Raw genomic sequence first — 21,185 nt, forward strand, 5'->3', positions numbered from 1 at the left:
GATTGCTTGATTACTTTCGGGTAAAGGAACCACCGGAAAAGGAACGCATTTATCTGTTTATTTTTTTTCTTCTTAACGAACCTAAGCTAATAGCGAACCATATGAATTGTGTGATCTATGAACCTTCAGAATAATCAATAACCCCCCCCCCCCCCCAACAAAAGGAAGCATTTCGTAGTGCGTCTCAGTACTCCTGTGTTTGTTTTTAAGGATGTGGCTTCTCTTTATGATTGCCATTGATGTTCAACTATTTCTTTCCCGCAAGCTTGAAAAAGAAGAAGCTAAAATTCAGGCAAGGAGACGAGTTTTCTTCCATAAGATACAATCATTAAGACATACATTTATTCCCAAAAGTTGTGTGATTGCTTATGCGCTAAAGAATTTTGCCATTATATGTATCAGGCACTAAACAAAACAGTTGAAATCTACTGAAAATTGAACTTCGTTTCCTTTCTTTTTTTTTTTTTTTTTTTTTGGTGTGTAATTTCATTTCCATTTCAAGCGGGGATAGACGACTAGAAATTAGTTTGTCTATACTGGTGGGAGACATTAGTGTTCCAGTACATACTCCGCATTTAAACAGTTGTCATATTTTCGTAGTCATAATCAGATAATGGACACGTGATATATTATAAAAATGAAAATACAAAACAACGAACACGTCATATGTACAAACGTTATTAGCTTCAATGAATTATACTTACCTGAAATATTCTGCATAAAAAAAAACACGTAGTAGATGTGCCAATTAAACAATATCAAATTAAACAATATCATAGAATTAATAGAACACACAGCGATATCATGCACGGCAGATCAAATCAAGTTCAGTTGGTGAGAAAGCTCATTGAAGTTATAAAGTTGACTTATTTACGTTTTCCTTTCTATTTATGAAAACAGAATTACATTGTATATCTATTGAAGCGGATTGTCTCTGTTGCAAACTATTGCCAAAGATAGCATTGTTAATCTTCTGAGCAAATCCGAATCCTTAAAGTACTGTAATTTTTGCTTGAATTGATAATGTAATAACCCATATGACTTTATAAAGGACTCGCAAATTTAAAGTTTCAAACCGAATACTAAAACATTACATTGTACACGGTCTATTTAAAAAAATCATTTGAATGCGTTGTGTTAGCATTTAATAGCATCAATCTGCCTTTTATTTTCCGTACGTAAAGCGCACAAAAACGTAACCGACATTACCAAATACAGTGGAATGCCTTGTACGGCGTGATATTATCATTAGAAGTATATCCCATTCCTTTTACTTTTCTTTGCTTGAAGCAGTAGTCAAACCATGTGTCATTTTCGAAGCGACATCACTTGGGAATTAGAATGTATGAAGATGATCGTTACTCGTGTATTTCGCGCTATTATTATATCATTTGCATTTTCCAACTGTTATTGACAGTATTTTGTTACTGTATGCTTACGATTACGAATGTCGGTTATCAATTCAAAAGACTAGTAACGTTCATCAATCGAACTATAAAGGTAATAGTTGTGTTGAAAGTAGTTCGGTACAAGTTCAAAACGCAGTCGAAGTCATCGTCACAGGGTGAACTAATAGCTCTCTAAAAAACTTGTTTAGGCCGTAAAGATTGGCGTATGCAATCTTTGTAGAAAGTTTTGACTGAGGCCATCTTTTGAGTATTTTGAGAAATTATATGAATTTTTTTTTTGAATTATGTAAAGAATTAGTTTGATTTTGACTATGAGAATAAAAAGGCGCGGTTACCTCAATCATGTCGTAGTTCGATTAGGCATGATGGGTAAAGTGAATTCATGACTTGTTGAGAGAGAGAGAGAGAAGGGAGAGAGAGAGAGAGAGAGGCCAAGCAAGAGGCAATAGGCTACTTGTTCATAATGCCCACCGACAGACACAAACAAGGTATATCACAGCTAGTAGACGCTTATAATTGACCATGTCAGTTACGCCGGGGTCGCTCATAACACACAATGGAACACGTCAATTTCTATATGTGGGACAGTACAATATTTTCGCGATTTCGTGCCGAGTAAAGGAATGATATCCTTATGATTTCTGCTGGCGCGCGCTGCTGACCCATCAAATCATCACGTTACACCTTAGGTATCATCTTATAGCTGGATAATAATTTTCCTTTTACATGGTATGCGTTCGTTAGTGCCCTACAATGAAAAAGAAGACTCTTTGGGGAATTTTAGACGAGTATGTGAACCCATTATTTCCGGGACATCGGTAATGAATTAGCCATGCACGAAGTCGATGACCTTTCATGTCGCTCTTGGAAAATTTAAACAATATTGCATTCAGGTTTTAACCTTAACCTGTCAAATTAAAAAAAAAAAAAATCATGTGAAAACGTAATTCAGTGATCATGATCTGCGGGGTCAACTCGAGGTCACCCGTGCGAGAACTTGGATATTCTAGACGGGTTTTTTCGGCTTGCCGACTTACTGGCAATAAGCAAGCAAGGGTTTGAAGCTCCTTGGCGCAAGTAATAAGCCTTTCGTATTGTCGGGAATCGTCTCATTTCACGCTTGCGCTGAAACTGTCGGCCGGGGAATGGCGCATGGACTCGCACGCGGTATACACCTGATACACACGTACCGTGTAAGCACTGCGGGAACCAGGGAGGTGAGATGGGATCATGCGGGAACCAAGCACTGGCGGCACGGGGCCGTGCGAAATCGCACCCAAAAGCCGCACGGGTCCGTGCGCCCGACCCGCACGGGACCGTGCGCCCGACCCGCACGGGTCCGTGCGACAGCGTGCGAGGGAGTATGGATCCGCACGCAGGCGTGCGGATCTGCACGGGGGCGTGCAGATCCGCACGGAGGTGCACGACTACGCACGGGTGCGTACAGGGGCGCACGGAGCCATACGCTCCCGTGCGAGATCGCACGAACCTGCACGCAGCCGCACGAAGCGACCCCGTGCGCAGTGCGTGCGGGAGTAACATAACATAATGGTCTGACTGTACTGTGTCTCAATGTCTAATCCCCTGCATGCTTCACTATGATATAAAATATAAAGTTGATTTTCTCAGAACTGTGCCTATCTGGTGGCCAGGGTTTCTTATTGGGTATGTATCTTTGGAATCATAGAGGATCAAGTTATATATCACTGGAAAGCTTATAGCCTGGAAAACTGAATAATACCAAAATCCTGAAATTGATATAATATCAATTTTCATGGTGACCGGTCACATGTTTTCACTTTCTTTTAGTTTGTGCATTCATACTTTAATGCTTTTAAAACAAGAATTCCGTATTCCCACATAGCTGATTATTTTTGTCTAGTGCAATACTCTTCAGGTTCTTTTGAATAGATTTAAAAAAAAAAGTGAATGAGAATGCAGAGACTCCAACTCTCCCGTTTTCGACGGGAGATCTCCCGCCGAAAACCCATTTTTGCAAAATCTCCCGTTCTTCTGCTTGAGATTTAATTTCTCCCGCCCTGGCTCTGTGTCTCCCGTTGGAAAGGATTTCTTACTTATTGCTATTGTATGTTGAAAAAATAAGCCGTAGATAGCACCAGAGAGCATCTAGAACCCTAGGAACTTGGCGCTTCGCACACATCAACTTGGAGTCTCCCGTTTACTAGGGGTTTCAGGCGGGAGAATCTCCAGATCAGAAGGTGCTTTTGGTTGGAGTCTCTGAGAATGGATGAATCATTTGCCTGATATTTCAAAGAACAAATGATGGATTATGTCATCGTGGTGTGCATCATCCCATTGTATGAGTTTGACCAATTGCTATTCCCATACACATAACTGCTGAATGTGCTGGTATGCCACTTTGTGTTTCATCTGATTTTGGCTAAAGTGATACATTTTTTGGTGCGACAGGGCCCGAGTGCTGCGCTGGAACTCTTCAAAGTCTGCAACGAGGAGGAGCTGGAGAAGAGGTTACAGAAGAAAGTGAAGAGACTTAGGAAGAGGGCAAGGTGAGAGGTTTGGGGTCAGGTGAAACCCCCACATGATTAACCCCTTTAATATAGCCCATTGAAGACAAGCAGATCTTCCTATCACACGCATTTCCCATCGACACCTGCCCAAGAATGCTCAGGATAAGTCTCCCATGGGTTAAGGGGCAAGTTCAACTTACATGTTGTGTTGCATGGTATAAAAGCAGAAAAAGGAAGCAGAGAAGCAGAACAGTGAAATACGGTATTTATAAAAAGCAACGAAAAAAAATACAATGTTGTGCAAGCCTCAAAAAAACGTGCAGCTTGAACTCCGAAGGTCATCGACCCTACCTGCCAAAATATCGAAAATCCTTCATGAAATCCATGAAAATTCCCAGATCCCTACCAAAATTTTATCATCTGTTCCTTGTGTCATTCTCAACTTTTCCTGTAAGTTTCATCCAAATCCGTTCACATCTTTTTTTTAGTTATTTTGCACACAGATTTTGCCGTCATCTGAAAGGTGATTGATTTTGGAGAATGTTCCTATCATTTAGATAAGCCCCAACACCCATGTTTGATCTGTTTTACTTGTTAAAATGTATTGTGCTTTTAGTGAACTACTGTTATTCTGACAAAGTCTAGAAATCTGGTGCTGGATAGTTAGCATCAATTAGATAAAATGATAATAAATATCATTTATAGAGCACTTATAACTAACATTTCTAAGAGCTACAAGTCTTGTAATGGAGAAGAATTAGAAATGAGAAATTAGGTCATGAAGTAAATAGCAAGATGAAACAAAATACAGATATGTGAATAATGATTGAAATAAATAAAAGAAATGTATGTTTGTAATGATCTCATGATTAGATCATGAAGTAAATAGTAAGATGAAACAAAATACAAAATACTGTTATGTGAATGATGATTTTTTTTTTTTTAATTAAAGAAATGAATGTTTTCAATGATCTCATGAGCCCCATACTCTTGGATCCTTCTGTCATCATAAACAGAGCTGTTGAAGGCAATGGTGCTGAGGTTGATGTTTCCAGTGTGTCGCTGACAGCGGAGGAAAGAATTCGACCGCTGACAACCATCAAGATGTCATCAAAGATCAGGTAGACCTATGGCAGCTCCATTTGGAGCGTGTAGCATATTAAACTCTTTATGTGCCACGTTCGCACGCCCGACTCAGTCGACGGTCTGCCAACTTGGCATATTCTGCTCAAACGCACAAACCCGCCAAAACCGATTGATAAATAGCCAAATGCCACAGTACAATGAAAGCGTTTCTCATGATTCCGTTCCTCTCATATATGGCTTGCAATTTATGTGGTGATTGACCAGCAAGCGGTGTTCCCTGCTTGATTTGCGTGTAAATTACAAGTTTCTGCTTCTGTTTTGTGTGCAGAAGTCATGCCTTTAGAGTAGTGTAGCTATTGGTCATTTGATATTTAAAAAAATTGAAAAATAAAAAAATAAAATAATTGATTTGTCATATTCAATTTACGTCAAAGCAAAGCTTGGCATTTTCTCTTCAACTTTGCTCACTACATGTCAAATTAACAGAAATCTATAAAAGTTACATAGATTTGATAAAAAAAACAACAACATTGTTTTCTCAAAGCATATCCATGTTTGTGTCTCAGAATGATGTGGCACATAGGTTGTTTCCACCATATATGGCAAATAAAGAGCTAAGATGATGTGCTCTAGAATAGCAAATGTACAGAGAGCAGTTGTGAGATTGCAATGAAAACTTTCTATTTTTTATTTCATATTTTTTTATAGCAAGTTTGTGGCCTAAAGCCCGCATAATACTCATTTGCAATATCCAGTCGAGGATCATGACTAGATTTTGATTTGTTATCAATCGATATTGCCCAGTTTGGATACTTTCCCTAGAATTATAAACACAGAGGGTAGTTGTGACAATCTTTTATTTATTTTTTTTTATTTAGGACAAGTTACTTTATATACTCATTTGAAATATATCTGCGGATCATAACATTACATAAACAGTGTTAAACAAGAAGGTCCTGAAAAAAAAGTGGGTTCTACCTTTTTATTAGGATCTCTTTGTTTTTGGGTATCTCAGCCATTTCCAAATAAATTTTCAACAAATAAACTTTTTAATTCTTTGTAGAATGGTAGCTATGCTCTTTAATACTTCAAATAAGTGGTTTCTACATGTAATTATCTTGCAAAAAGTTACAATCCAAATCTTCTATCTCAACCAAAACTATACCATCCTTTTAAAGCTCAGAGCCTGTGCAGATGTAAAAGGGTTGATAACATATTTTCTCCCACTCTCTTTTTCACTCTCTCACACTTTCTCTTCCTATACATCTATATCTCTTTCTGTCTGTCATGTATACTCCCACACTATCTTTCCCCTTCTCTCCCCGACTCTTTCACATTCTCTTTCTTTGAATCTTTCACTCCTTCTCACTATCTTTCCATCTTCTCTCCCCCCTCCCCTCGGTATACAGATCATTTCACTCACTTGTAGACGCAAGTGGAGAGGTGAGACTGGTGGCCTTGTTACATAACAACAGCCTGGAAACTCATCACCTGAGTCTGTCCGTGGACACACCCACAGCGTCCAAGGGAACGGGTGTCAGTCAGCCGGGCCATCGCCACGACGTGCGAACTTTGACCTTCAGCTCGGACAGCACGGCCGTGCTGTCTGGCGGGGGTAACAGCGTCAAGATTTGGAATCGGTGAGGAAAAAACAAACAAAACTAGAAAAGCAGTCTGAGAGTGCAGACCTCTGCCAAGCAGCCAATTCCTGCCCATCACACGTGCTGAATGTCATCCAATTTCCCGCTATAGAAACCTTTGTTTGTGTTATCAGCTTGCAGCTGCGTGGCGCCTCCCACGAGTAGAGCACGCGCTTAGAGCTCAAATGCAAACCTCAAATATGCGCAGCTTGACCCCTCAAGTTCATTGACCCTATCTGCAAAAAGATTTTTAAAAATCCTTCAAAAATCCATAAAAATTCCCAGAGCGCTACCAAAATTTAATCATCTGTTATTTGTGTCATCATCAACTTTTCCTGCAAGTTTTATTCAAGTCCTTTCCCACCTTGTTGAGTTATTTTACAAACAGACAAACCAACACCGATGATCACCTAACCTCCTCCTTCCTTGGCGGAAGTAAAAAACAAACAAACAAACTTCACGAGTTGACTTTTATTGTGTTCATGTACTCTCTGTGCATGCCCTACTGCGTGGATGCACAGAATCATTCAGGCAACAGGTGATGATAGCAATAGAGGGCAGTAGACGTGAAGTACAAAAGAACAAAGCCATCCCATACACAGAGTTTGGGCATCTTGGTTTCAGCTGGGTGAACACAGACACACATTCCTTTATTACATGCTTGCCTAACAAAGCAATCATGCCGCCATTTGTGCAACGCACTGGGGCAAAGTTGGCCAAACACCGTGTTTACAAGATATTCATCACTGAGTATGAAGACCAGGGGCTAAAGCCATGTCATGTCTTGTGTACTGTACGAGCTGAAATTTTCGCGGTGGTTTTATTTTCGCGAATTTCGCGAATCGCCTTTGAACCGCGAAAATAACAACACGCGGAAATAACAACGCGCAAATAGTTACGTTCAGTTAGACCGTCGCAACTGCGAAATTAACAACACGCGCAAATGTCCTCCAAGTAGCAATTCGCGAAAATATCTGTACGCGAAAATTTCAGCTCGTACAGTATAAGATACAACTGTAAGTTAATACAGGATAGCAACACCAAGAATTGTCTTGATAGAGGTGTTGTTGTCCTGGGGGGTATAACTGCCCTGATACGATGTTGTGACGTCTTTCTTTCTGGACAATCTTCCTATCTGTTAGCTCAGCATCCATCATTCTCTCATGTTATGATGGATTTGTTTTCCCCCCTCCTATTCCCTCAAATGGTTGAACCTTGCTTTTTCAAGCACATCTGATTGCTTGTGTTTCAGATCCACGTTGAGGTGCATCCGAACCATGAAGTGTGGCTATGCCGTCTCCTCCATCTTTGCTCCAGGTGATAGGCATTGCATTGTGGGTACCAAGGTGAGGTACTTCAAGGATGGTGTGCAAAATTCTTTTAATATCATGAATGTCACAGTCTCTTTTATTCAGATATGCTAATATTTTTATCTTTAATTTTGAGAAGGTTCTGCATTGTTATGTACACGTAAATGAGGAGTATGATATTTTGTATGTTCAGCTTCCTTTTTTTCTTTTTACAAAAAGAAAAAAAGGATAATTCATAATTGCTTTAGAACCTTCACAGTGTTTCTAAGAGATAGCTACTGACTAGCTTTTGCTTGCCTTGTCAGCCAGTTGCAAGTGAAAATATATTTGATGCAGTTTTTATACTTTTCATTTTAATCCACAGACAGGGCACCTTGAGTTGTTTGACATTGCCTCTGGTACAGAGATTGATTCCTTTGAAGCACACGAGGGCGCTGTTTGGTCCATATGCCTCTCCCCGGACAAGGTAACAAATCTATGTACAGCTATAGCATGAAAATTTGGGAATGGCTTACAGCCAGCGACATGTTCTAAATCATATCATACTGTATGAATGGCTTCAATATCTCCACACAGGGGAAATCAAGCATAATATTAGATAGTTTTCATGCATAGATGCATACATGTGTAGTGAAGAAAAATATCAATACCTTTTGCAAAGTATGATGATTATGTATTCAAAGACCAGGGTGATTGTATAGTATGGAAATTGAGTTTGTGGCAGTGACTAGCTGAGGGGGTTTTCTCTGTACAGTCAGATGTCATAGAACCATTGTACGTACCTTGTGCTGAATATAATGTTAAAGTAACTATGAAGCAATTTATGAATCCAATGATGACTGCTGTCCTGGTAGCAAATTGCAGCTAACTACAGGTTTGATTCAGTTTCAATTCTTTTTTTCTTTTCTTTTTTTTTACTTTATTTTTCAACAGAACACAAGTTAGCGAGGTATGCAAATGAGATGTTGATACAGTGAAATCAATAAACAATTATTTTTCTCTCAATATAAATATGCTTGCAATGACAACAGAAGGATTATCCAACAGGTGGCCATGTTGGAGGTTATGGACCATAAAAAGTAAGAGAAAATCCTAAACACAAACCTGCAGTCATGCAGGCTGGCCTGTTTATTTGACCACTTTCACTGACAGGTCTCATCCATTTCAGTGAGACAGTCAATGTTCCATCATGATATTGCTCAATTTTGGAAAAGGTGCAACTTGTCATTGTTGTCTTTAAAGTAAATGTGCTCAGTCGTGCATGACATTTGTCAACACAATTAGGTATCAGTGGAAAGAGGAAGAGTTCCCCTTTCCTCACAACCCAACATTGTGCTCTCCATAGCTGACAATTATGAAATGGTAGCCTTCTAAGCTTGGATTTCCTTAAGTTCTTTTTTATTATATGTACTGTATCATCTTCTTTATCCAGGGTATGTAGCCTCTACAGTTTTGACACTGTTCTATCAGAGGGCCCCTTCATTATTACCCTTGTGTTACCAGCTACCCCTTATAGACACCTGGGGACCGTTTCATGAAAAGTTGTCAGCTCTGACAATCACTATGGTAACAGTTGGTGACCAGAGCTTCTCAGCCAATCAAATTCACAGATGAATTTTGCTGAAATTGTCAGAGACTCGCAACTTGTCAGCGCTGACTAAATTGATGAAACACCCCCCTGGGCTGAGAGGGACATGGTGGGTAAAAAAACAACAACAAACAAACAAAAAACCAACAACAACAAAAAATTGTCCTGTCAAAGAGCACTGTCAACACAAAAGAGGCTGCTCTGGGTAAAAATGAGTCCTATGCTTTTATTATCATCACTATTGCCACCCACAGAGAGGCTTTGTGACGGGCAGTGCTGATAAGACATTGAAGTTTTGGGACTTTGAATTGGTTAGCTTGGAGAATGAGGATGGGCAGACGAGGTGAGTAGTAGAAGATTTGCACCACTTTTATCTCATTTTCTGTTTATAACATGTGGTGCAGATACACGGTAACGTAGCACAATGTTTAGATTTTCAGCGATTTAAACACCAAGAAAATCCAAGTTTGCACTCAAGCCTAATGGACATTTTATGATAAACCTCTCTCACAAAAAAAAAAAAAAAAATGTTCAGTGTGAGTATTGAAGATTAATGACATTTTGCAATTGTAACTAATTTTGATTGCTGTTGATAATTTTACTGAAGTGTTAGAATGTTGTGTCATAATGTTTGCCAGACAGATTTCTACAACTTAAATAATACCATTTGTCTTTATAAATTGATACAGGAGATGTGATTCTCTACATTAGATTTTTCTTTTAGTAGCTGCATGAATACTAGATACATGTACATGATTTGCAAAGGTCAGCGTGATGAGAGCAGGCATAGTGGATTATCAAGAATGAACACAGCTTTTCCTCCCATTTTACATCATTGCATAAATGTGAGGTGTATCTGATTCCATTCCTGTTGACTTTTTTGTCTACAGTCGCCAGCTTAGCTTCGTTCACACGAGAACACTCAAGATGTCAGATGACGTCCTCTGTGTGAAGTACTCCCCAGACCATCGGCTGATTGCTGCTTCTCTCCTGGACAGCACCGTCAAGGTCTTCTTCGCTGACACCCTGAAAGTGAGATGTGGCTCTTCTCGTTGATCCCATGCAATTAACCATGATAAACAGAAACTCTAGCCCGGTGCATTTTTCAGTAGTTGATGATATAAATCATATTTTTATGCTCAATTTCTGCCCCCATACGTGAAGCTTTATCTATTGAAAATTGACAAGAGAAATTCCTGTTTGCGTATACTCGTTGCTAGCTGGATGCAAACTGAAATTAGGCCAGATGCAAAATTCACCACTAAAAAGTTATTCTGCCAGACCAGAGGGTAGCATTGAATTGGTTGTATCTCCTTGTGAGAAAAAAAAAAAAGAAGAAGATGAAAGAACAGAAACCTCAAACCTGCATTGCTAAAAAGTAAAGCAAACACTCCCCATAGTGTCAATATTGTGATTGTTACTCTTGCCTTTCTCTTCCAATCTGCAGTTCTTCCTTTCTCTGTATGGACACAAGCTACCAGTGCTGACCATGGACATCTCATCAGTAAGTTTGTGATTATATTTTTTCTTCGTATAAGGGAAATGATTTTGCTTTTACAGAGCAATATCACGCCATTTTAAAGTGGCTTGGATGAATAAAGTTTAAGTCAGATGAACATGATGGTTAGAGGTTTATCAAAAGTAGACCAAGAAGAAGAACTTTTTTTTTTAAAGAATTATTATAGCATCTGCAACCAAGTGCACACATTGACTTCACAATTCTCCCACTCATCTGTATATAAATCTTCACTCAATGATATTTAGTGACTTGAAATCAATGAGAATAAGATGTATTCTTACCGTCAAGTTCTTGCAGTCTTTCAATAACCGAGAAATGATAACTTGTAGAGGGAAAGAGTTAGGACTTGTTACATGTATTTAATCGACCAAAAATATAATTTAAATACCTGGGTAACACTTTGTGCACTAACCAGGGGGTAATTATTAAGTTATACCCATCATAGCCTCTTCTGATATTAAACAAAGAATATAGCCATGCTAGACAGCATGTTACTTGGATAAACCAAACATACGTACATTCACTGATTTTGATAACAATCCTATGGTAATGATAAAAAACATTGCCTTGTTCAAAAAAAAGCAAGTGAAACTATAGTCTTAATTTAAGTAAATTCAATATGAAGCCAGCTGCCATGTACAGTACAAACAAAAATGAAATATTGTGGAGCACTGGGCAGAAGAGAGCTGGTACTTCAACTCTTTGAGATTACGTGTAGCTGATTCTGTTGGAACACACAAATTCTAGGGATACCCCAGCTACATACATGTAGGGTATATGAAACTGGTCATTAATGGGTAGTGCCATTTTATATGAAGTAAAAGAAAGATTATCAAAGAAGATGAAGGGAAGAAGATGTGCTATAACAGATTGGTGCGGGCCTATGATGAAATACCTAACTAAATTATTACTCACCGAGTGGCTAACGGGACTTGGAGCTGAAGGCACCACCAGCAGGAATGGTAGGCGACCGTATCAGTAGTGGAATGCACTAGGGCACCAGAAAAGGTGTAAAGTGTCCTTGTAGGTTGTATTGCACTTCCCGAAATAATATGGACTAACTCCGAATGCACTAAGGGTGTCCGAAGACGACAGTGTCCCATAGAAATATGTACAAAATATCCAGCGGCAGCGTGGAGTATCCTCCGAGTGCCGCGGCTAGCACAAGCGAGGGTAGAGTCGATCCACCGCTGGAGCGCTGGATAGAAGAACTGCACGGTCCCTAGCTGGTTGTGGTAGAGTCTGCACACCACAGACCACGCGCTAGCAGGACAGAAGCAGCGATGTGATGGGACGCAGATCGCTTTGAATGCAGCGATGTAACGAGGCGCCGATCGCGTTCAGATCGCGTTGAATGCAGCGATGTAACGAGGCGCCGGTCGCGTTGAATGTAGCGATGTTAAGATCCCCAGGTTGGAGTGTAGCCTGAAGAAAGGGCGAGTCGCGATGAAAAGTAGCGAATGCCGCGAAGTACGAAATCCGGGAAAGTGTAATAATCCGTATTGAGTATAATCCGTATGAAATGCCAGTCCACGGCGCGAGGTATCGTCAGCGCGAGAAGACGTGGGAAGTACATACGGACGTAGTATGCGGACGTGAGTGACTCCAACGATTAGGACGCGCTCTCGGGATGAAAGCTAATCGTGAAGTGAGGAAGCGTGGAAAATGAAACAGCGTGGTCGGAGAAAACATGTCACGGACAGGAGCTTTGAGAGTGGTAATTGGCTGATGAAGATGTGCAGCTCGTCACTAATTGGTAGCTTGTTTCCCTGACAGCAAAACAAGAGGTGTGTTTATGAAAATCCGACTACTGTTGGAATGTGAAATACGCGTACCTCGGCACGATGACAAAAGCGAAGAATGTAGTGCGCACCTGTCATGTGCCGGCGCACAAAGAAAGCTCGCGTGGATGTTGACAAAATACTGTGGCCGCCAGACAGCGTAATTTACAACAGCCAGAGTGCCAGACAATATGATACATAGATATAGAAAACCGCTACATTTAGCCCCCTTCCAGATCGCTAGTAGAAAAGTCAATGAAGTGAAGACTAAAAACAAGCGATCGATATGAATGAAAGGTAAACAAAGTAGAGGTTGAAAATTTCAGGTATCAAAATACATGTATTGAACGTAATGGGCTGGCCAGTGTACGTGCTTACCGCCAGTGCGTGTCGTTCGTGTTGGCTGCTGGAGTGGTGTTGACTGCCGCAGTGTCGTCTGCTGCAGTGTCGTTTCCTGCGGTTGTGTAGGCTGCTGCTGCGGTGTGGTGAGAGGGACGCTCGGTGTGTTCGCCGTGCTCCTGGCAGGGACAGGCGTAGGCTGTTGCCGCGGTGTGGTGAGCGGAATGCTCGTCGTGGTTGTCTCCCTTTTGGCGTTGATCTCCAGAGTGAGATGCTTGGGATCACGCGTGGAGTTGTGTGGACGAGCGGGAGCGTGGGATGTGGTGTTCCGCTTGCGTCGTCGAAGATTGCGACGTGAGCCAAAGTCGGGCGTGAACGAGCACTCTCCGAGAGTGGTGACGGGGGGCTTCACCGCCTGTAAGTGCAGTGCAGGCGGGGGCTTCGTCTTGTTAGAGGGTGAAGGAGGGAGGGCGCTGACTTCAGCTCCGGTGACGGTAGAGGAGTGTGTGCCGTGTTCGACAGCCCGGTGTTGTCGATCCGAAGTGGGAGATCGGCGACCAGTTGTGTCGCTGCCAGAGGGGCTCGTCGCCGCTGGAGTCTGGCTGGGCTGTTTCCCTGGTGCGTTGGAAGTGATTGGTCTCTTTCGCCGCGAGCAGGGTGAGCAGCACTGCCGGGCGGCGTCACCAAACTTCCAATGGAAGTAGCACTCACTGCCAGCATGTCGGATTTGGGAAGGGGTTCGCTTCCGCGGCGCGCTGCGCGGCCCGCCTCCATGGCCGCGGTTGCCGCCTCTGGACCGCTGACGGGGACGAGGACGGTATTTCCGTTGCGAACGGCGTGATGTTCGCTGAGACCGTCGTTCGTCCATGCGTGCTACCAGTATGAACAGCTGCTCTGTTAGCAGCAGGACTTGCGCCGTGAGGTTCGCTATGACGTCTGCCGGAGGGCTGGTGGTAGTTGCGTTAGCCATGATGTTCGTCGAAGTGAAGGATGAAGGACGAAAAGTGATGGATGTAGGATGAGACGTGAAGTTGGCCCTATACGATCACGTCGGGGTCACCAATGTAGGTATTATGGTGCGGGCCTATGATGAAATACCTAACTAAATTATTACTCACCGAGTGGCTAACGGGACTTGGAGCTGAAGGCACCACCAGCAGGAATGGTAGGCGACCGTATCAGTAGTGGAATGCACTAGGGCACCAGAAAAGGTGTAAAGTGTCCTTGTAGGTTGTATTGCACTTCCCGAAATGATATGGACTAACTCCGAATGCACTAAGGGTGTCCGAAGACGACAGTGTCCCATAGAAATATGTACAAAATATCCAGCGGCAGCGTGGAGTATCCTCCGAGTGCCGCGGCTAGCACAAGCGAGGGTAGAGTCGATCCACCGCTGGAGCGCTGGATAGAAGAACTGCACGGTCCCTAGCTGGTTGTGGTAGAGTCTGCACACCACAGACCACGCGCTAGCAGGACAGAAGCAGCGATGTGATGGGACGCAGATCGCTTTGAATGCAGCGATGTAACGAGGCGCCGATCGCGTTCAGATCGCGTTGAATGCAGCGATGTAACGAGGCGCCGGTCGCGTTGAATGTAGCGATGTTAAGATCCCCAGGTTGGAGTGTAGCCTGAAGAAAGGGCGAGTCGCGATGAAAAGTAGCGAATGCCGCGAAGTACGAAATCCGGGAAAGTGTAATAATCCGTATTGAGTATAATCCGTATGAAATGCCAGTCCACGGCGCGAGGTATCGTCAGCGCGAGAAGACGTGGGAAGTACATACGGACGTAGTATGCGGACGTGAGTGACTCCAACGATTAGGACGCGCTCTCGGGATGAAAGCTAATCGTGAAGTGAGGAAGCGTGGAAAATGAAACAGCGTGGTCGGAGAAAACATGTCACGGACAGGAGCTTTGAGAGTGGTAATTGGCTGATGAAGATGTGCAGCTCGTCACTAATTGGTAGCTTGTTTCCCTGACAGCAAAACAAGAGGTGTGTTTATGAAAATCCGACTACTGTTGGAATGTGAAATACGCGTACCTCGGCACGATGACAAAAGCGAAGAATGTAGTGCGCACCTGTCATGTGCCGGCGCACAAAGAAAGCTCGCGTGGATGTTGACAAAATACTGTGGCCGCCAGACAGCGTAATTTACAACAGCCAGAGTGCCAGACAATATGATACATAGATATAGAAAACCGCTACAAGATTTTATTAAATGGCACCTGTTTTTGTTTCTTTCTTCTTTTAGATTGCAACTGCTGATCTACAATTTAAAGGGGATAGCTAGTAACTGATCAGTGGGAATCAGTGGGAATGCTGGGGGATAACTGTTCCAATCCTTGTGGGATTCATTTAAGAGTACATTATACAATCTATTGTTGTGTGAAAATATATTTGCTTCAGAATGGTGTCATATTCAAGTAATGTGCAGTTTAATGTTCCCAGGTTAGCATGCCTGTACAGTGACGGGGCATTTAACTGCACATTACTTGAATATGAGACCATTCTGAAGCAAATAATTTTCACACAATAGATATATGATGTACTCTTAAATGAATCCCACAATGATTGGAACAATCATCCCCAGCATTCCCACTGATTTCCACTGATCAGTTACAAGGATACAGATTTCACCTTTCAAGCTATTATAGCCCTGCTTTATATTTTCATGTGGCTAAAGAGCATTCTGTAATTTGATCACACAGTGCAGTTGTGTATGTTTTCAGCAAGCAAGGTGTAATGGTTAATATATTGACTGTTTATAACCGTATTACACAGGACAGCACCCTCATTGTAACGGGATCGGCCGACAAGAACGTCAAGATCTGGGGCCTGGACTTTGGCGACTGCCACAAGTCGATGTTCGCCCACGAGGACAGTGTGATGTGCGTCCAGTTCTTGCCGGACACTCACCTTTTCTTCACAGGAGGAAAGGACAACAGACTCAAGCAGTGGGATGCTGACCATTTCCAGCAGATTACAACACTCGAGGTATGGTATCTCTAAAGGGAAAATTTCTTTTATAGTGGGTTTTTCCAGTCTACACAACATAGATTTTTATACTTAAAGATTACTTTTTGCTTTTTGTGACTTTGATGAACATGACTAGTTCAACTAGTCTTCTCCCAATCGGAAGACAAGCAGTGAAATTTGATGGTCCTCAATTTCTAGATGTCACAGTATACTTGTAGGTCAAGCATATATGTGCTACTAACAGAGTAACAGATCGATGAAAAATTTCAGTTGACTTCTTGCTGTTTTGTTCTGGCTAGCATCTCAATGACGTGCTTGTAAATGTGAACAATTCTCATTACTTTGTTGCTTGATGTAGGGTCATCATGGTGAGGTGTGGTGCATGGCAATAAGTCCTGATGGAGATTTTGTGGTAAGTACATGTACATCATTCTATCTACAGATGCTATTTTTTTTTACATGTTATGACAATGATTAAATGTGTTGTGGTTGATTTTTTTTGTGTGTGTAGTAATCATAATAACTGAGGACCGTCTTGACTACCAGTGAATGTCTGTGCACCATGTACAGAATTCCCTCTTTGCCTCAGAAATGCCTTGAATGCATGAATAGGAAGAAAACCAAATTGCACAAGAGATTTCAAACTACGTATCACAGCTGTTAATGCACATTTTGTTCCATGCATTACAAGTTTATACCACCACAAGGATATAAGCCCAACAAATCAAGACCACATGTGGTATGAGATAATTGTCAGTCATTGGTTCTTGCACGCGCAACTGTGTGGCAGTGATGAATGCCAAACTGAATCCGCAAATACATTGTAAGGAATGCCAAATGTGGGCATGGAAGGAGTTAAAGGCCCTCTAGTGTGAGGAAATGTGTATACTGTTAAATGAGGAATGTTCGCATGCATTTTTAATTTTGCAAATTTCACGAGGGCCAAGATTTGCGAAATTAAAATGCATGTGAAAGTTCTCGTCTACACCCTACACATTAAATGTTAGAGGCAACTCGCAAAAATTTCATGCCATGAAAAGGCCGTCGGCTCCAAATTGCAAAAATTTCATGCCGCAAAAATATAGGCCCGAATTCACGAAGGTGGTACAAATGAAACCATGGTTTAAACCATGGACAAAAACATGGAGCGCCAATTGTCGCATGGAATGTTTCGTTTTGAAATCAGTCATTTCGTCGATGAAATGAGTATTTTTGTAACAAAAAGACAACATTTTGTAACTAAATGAACATTTTATCCACAAAATGATAATTTTGTTAATGAAACGGTCATTTTGTCGACGAAATGACCAATTTCCTAACGAAATATTCCGTGCGACACTTGGCGCTCCATGGTTTTTGTCCATGGTTTAAACCATGGTTTCATTTGTACCACCTTCGTGAATTCGGGCCATTGTGTTTTACAGTAGTTTGATGGATCTTCATCTTCACTTCAAAGCCACAAATAACATCCAACAGCCATGTGTCAGCAATTACATGTGTGTGCATCTAAGCACATGCTCATCAGTAGCAGTTGACTCCAGTCAAGATGCTTCAGCTATGTCCGCAATTAAAGGTGCATGGTCCCGGTGTTTTAGTCAAATGCGTACGCGGGCGCACGGCGCAACTTTCCTATAGAGACCTATGCTATCGACTCCCCTTTGGCGCTTACGCTGTGGCCCACTTCCCTGAGTCCGAAGAAGTCTGATTCACTGTAGTCAGTGGTCCGATCACAGTTCGGCTCATGATTCGGCTGAGGGGGATGACAGCTTTAGCAAACTTCTTTTGTGATGTCATACTAAGAAGCACATATGCACGCACCCTGGCATTACTACAGACTGCGCGCGATGCGCAGAGAAGACAACGAAGGCAATGTTACTTAGCAACACCTACGCACTTTGCTTTTGATGACAGCTCAGCTTTGGTAGTCTTCATATCAATGCTAACGGTGATCGGCAGTATCATCAACAGCGCCCTCTACACTACCGGGACTATGCACCTTTAAACAGACATCAGTGATAAATCTGTATACAAAAGGTTTTTCTCACTTCACGGTATCCCCACACTATCAGGTCTGTAAAGCTGCTGTTTTGGTTTCCCTCATACAGGTGAGCGGGTCACATGACAAGTCGCTGCGACTGTGGGAAAAGACAGAGGAGCCGTTGGTCCTGGAGGAGGAGCAGGAGATGGAGAGGGAGAAGAGATTTGAGGAGAGTGTGGAACAGGAGGAGCAGCCGGTAAGACGACCATCAATCTGAAATAACCTGTCGAGGATGAATTGATTATGCAGTAACATTTTGCATTCCAAAAGACACCTACCTGAGTGTATTTGGAACTAGTCTCTGTGGTTTGATGATGATTAAATAGTGATTATGGAAATGGTGATGAACATATTTGTACCACCCCAATATTTTTTCCATTCTTTTTTTTCGCCAATTTTGCTAGATAGGTAGATTGTTCCACTTGTTTCATACTTTTTCTCCCACCTTTGCTCGTAACTGCACACATGTTCAGTCTCCCGTTCCTCTGACACAGCGCACTCCCGTTGTAATGAACATGGTTATAACAGAATTCCAGCTACAATGAAGTAAAAATTCAGGCCACAGCAATAGCAGCGCTATTTTTTTTATTGTTTATTTGTTTGGTTATATAGCGAAATTTTGATATTACGAAAAAAAACTGCTGGTCCCAAGGACTTAGTTATAACAGGAGTCCACTGTATTGCAGTCCAAAGACAACTCACCGAGCAGCTACATGTAGTCTTCATGGGTTAATGATGGTTATTTACACTCACATGGTAATAGTTATGATAAGAATAGTGACAATGGTTATCCATTACTGCTATCACCAGTAGTGATGAGGGAAATGGTCAATAATCATATTTGTACTACCCAAAATGTTATTTTTGCCAGTTTTGCTAGATACATGTAGGTACTTCAGTAGATTGTATCACTCTCTGAGTACTTTTTCACTCAACTCGGCTTGTAATTGATTGCACAAGAGCTCAGCTTCCTGTTCCTCTTTGACGGGATGCACCTTTAACCATCAAATCACATGATCGTTCCAGTGAATATTTGGTATGGTGAACCCCTCCCTTCAGCATAGATTTATTGCATTTTCATTAACAACTAGAGAAGCACTCTGAGAGCGCAGACCTCTCCTTAGCAGAAACTAGAGTATGCACTATTAATAGTGTGCGTATGAAAACCTCAAAAATGTGCAGCTTGAGCTCCCAAGTTCATTGACCCTACCTGCCAAATATAAAAAGCCTTCATAAAATCCACATAAAATTCCCAGATCACTACCAAAATTTAATCATCTGTTCCTTGTGTCATTCTCAATTTTTTCTGTATTTAAGTTTCATCCAAATCCGTTCACAACTTTTTGAGTTATTTTTCAAACGGACAAATCAACCAACAAACAAACCAACGCCGATGGGAACATACCCTCCTCTCTTGGTGGAGGTAATAAGTTGTACACAGAGAATATAGAACGGTGCAATACTTTTTATGAGAATCATTTACTGAAGTGAGTGTTGTGTGTCTTGTAGAAGGCCTATTGCATAGTAATTGTGTTTATGCCCTAATTTATTCATGTATTCTGTTTGGTTATCTTTTATGCCAGATTGCGGGCGAGGCCACGGGGGGTGAAGTTTCCATGCCAGAGAAGAGGACCATGGAGACCCTGAGGGGAGCAGAGAGGTTAATGGAGGCCCTCAATCTCTACCAGGAGGAGACCGCCAAGATGGACGACCACGCCCAAAGGTGTAAGGCTTCAAACAAACAGGTGAGCGTGGTTACCACGGTAACCTCTCTGCCTACCTTTCTGGTCCCTGCTCCTGTTTCTATCCGTCAGTTTGTCTTTCTCTCTTTCTCCCTATCTTTGTTTCTTCACATGTGAGGTCTATGTATCAATTGTATTTTTCTCTCTCCTTTTTTTTTTTAACCAGCTTGAGATGTAATCAAATCATAGGATTTAGCTGATTTTAACCTGTTGAGGACGAGTCCCGAGTATACTTGGGCAGGTGTCTATGGGAAATGTGTTTTGTAGCAAAATCAAACCGTCCTCAACGGGTTAAAGGGACTGTACAGTACTAGTTGAGGTGGGGATTCATGTTTTGAACATTCCTAAATGAGATAATGAGAAACGTCTTATGAAATATGAATGAGCATGTAATTTTAAGAAGGTTTCAATGTTTATTTGATGAAAATTGGTTTTCAAATGGCTGAGATATCCAAAAAAGTGATCATAATAAAAGACTACAGGCCATGCCTTTTATTTAATAGGATCTCTTTGTTTCACCTTGTTTTTGGATATGTCAGCCATTTTAAAACCGATTTTCATCAAATAATTTTGGATACCCCTTAAAATTGCATGCTCTTTGACATCTCATGGAGTGGTTTCTGAACATCTCGCAAAATGTTAAAAGCTAAATCCTCACCTCGACCAGAACTGTACACACCCTTTAAATAGCAGGTGATAATATTATCATGACCCACGTGTGCAGATTAACCCAATGTTCAATCATACTGTGACCCAAGGCAAACAACTGGCATTGATATTTATGATCTGTCATTGCTCCATGAATTAATGAGTGTAACCCTCAGTTTTCATGTTTTCAATAAGAGAAGGCTTCTTTGTTTTGCTTGTGTGTGTGTTCTTCATTTGCTGTGATCTAATAGTGATCTGATTGATCAATACATCTAGCAGCATTTGAATGTAGTTTTCATAAAGAGTAAATCTATGTTGGAAACTCACTTCTACCTCTTGTACAAACGGCATTGTCATTGTCGGATCAGCCCCCCTGGGGGCATTTAATGAAGCAGTTTGGTCGGATATTTTGTTGACAAACTGTTACAAGCTATGAAAATCCTTTCATCTCATTGGCTGAGACCAAATTTGTTCGACAACCTTGTCGGACAAATTCATGAAATGCCCCCCAGGTTGCATAATTAGGCATCAATTTTGAGATTGCCTTGTGTCATAGTTTGTTCAGGGACTTAATATTCCCTGTAATTTCATCATTGTTAACCTCTTCATGTTTTTACCACCA

General features: G+C 41.6%; 1 protein-coding gene across 1 annotated transcript in view; it reads left to right on the plus strand.

The window, feature by feature from the left end:
• Window positions 1-21,185, plus strand: part of LOC140242227 (WD repeat-containing protein 3-like) — a 52,928-nt gene that overhangs the window by 27,024 nt on the left and 4,719 nt on the right. Inside the window, exons 9-20 of the mRNA XM_072321971.1 lie at window positions 3,840-3,937; window positions 4,915-5,019; window positions 6,394-6,624; window positions 7,877-7,970; window positions 8,299-8,400; window positions 9,777-9,865; window positions 10,413-10,554; window positions 10,970-11,026; window positions 15,941-16,153; window positions 16,494-16,547; window positions 18,241-18,369; window positions 19,757-19,918. Of these exons, the coding sequence (XP_072178072.1) occupies window positions 3,840-3,937; window positions 4,915-5,019; window positions 6,394-6,624; window positions 7,877-7,970; window positions 8,299-8,400; window positions 9,777-9,865; window positions 10,413-10,554; window positions 10,970-11,026; window positions 15,941-16,153; window positions 16,494-16,547; window positions 18,241-18,369; window positions 19,757-19,918 (1,476 nt within the window). The remainder of the gene's footprint in view (window positions 1-3,839; window positions 3,938-4,914; window positions 5,020-6,393; window positions 6,625-7,876; window positions 7,971-8,298; window positions 8,401-9,776; window positions 9,866-10,412; window positions 10,555-10,969; window positions 11,027-15,940; window positions 16,154-16,493; window positions 16,548-18,240; window positions 18,370-19,756; window positions 19,919-21,185) is intronic.

Source organism: Diadema setosum, chromosome 19 (genome assembly GCF_964275005.1).
Source record: "Diadema setosum chromosome 19, eeDiaSeto1, whole genome shotgun sequence".
NCBI classification, from domain to species: Eukaryota; Metazoa; Echinodermata; class Echinoidea; order Diadematoida; family Diadematidae; genus Diadema; species Diadema setosum.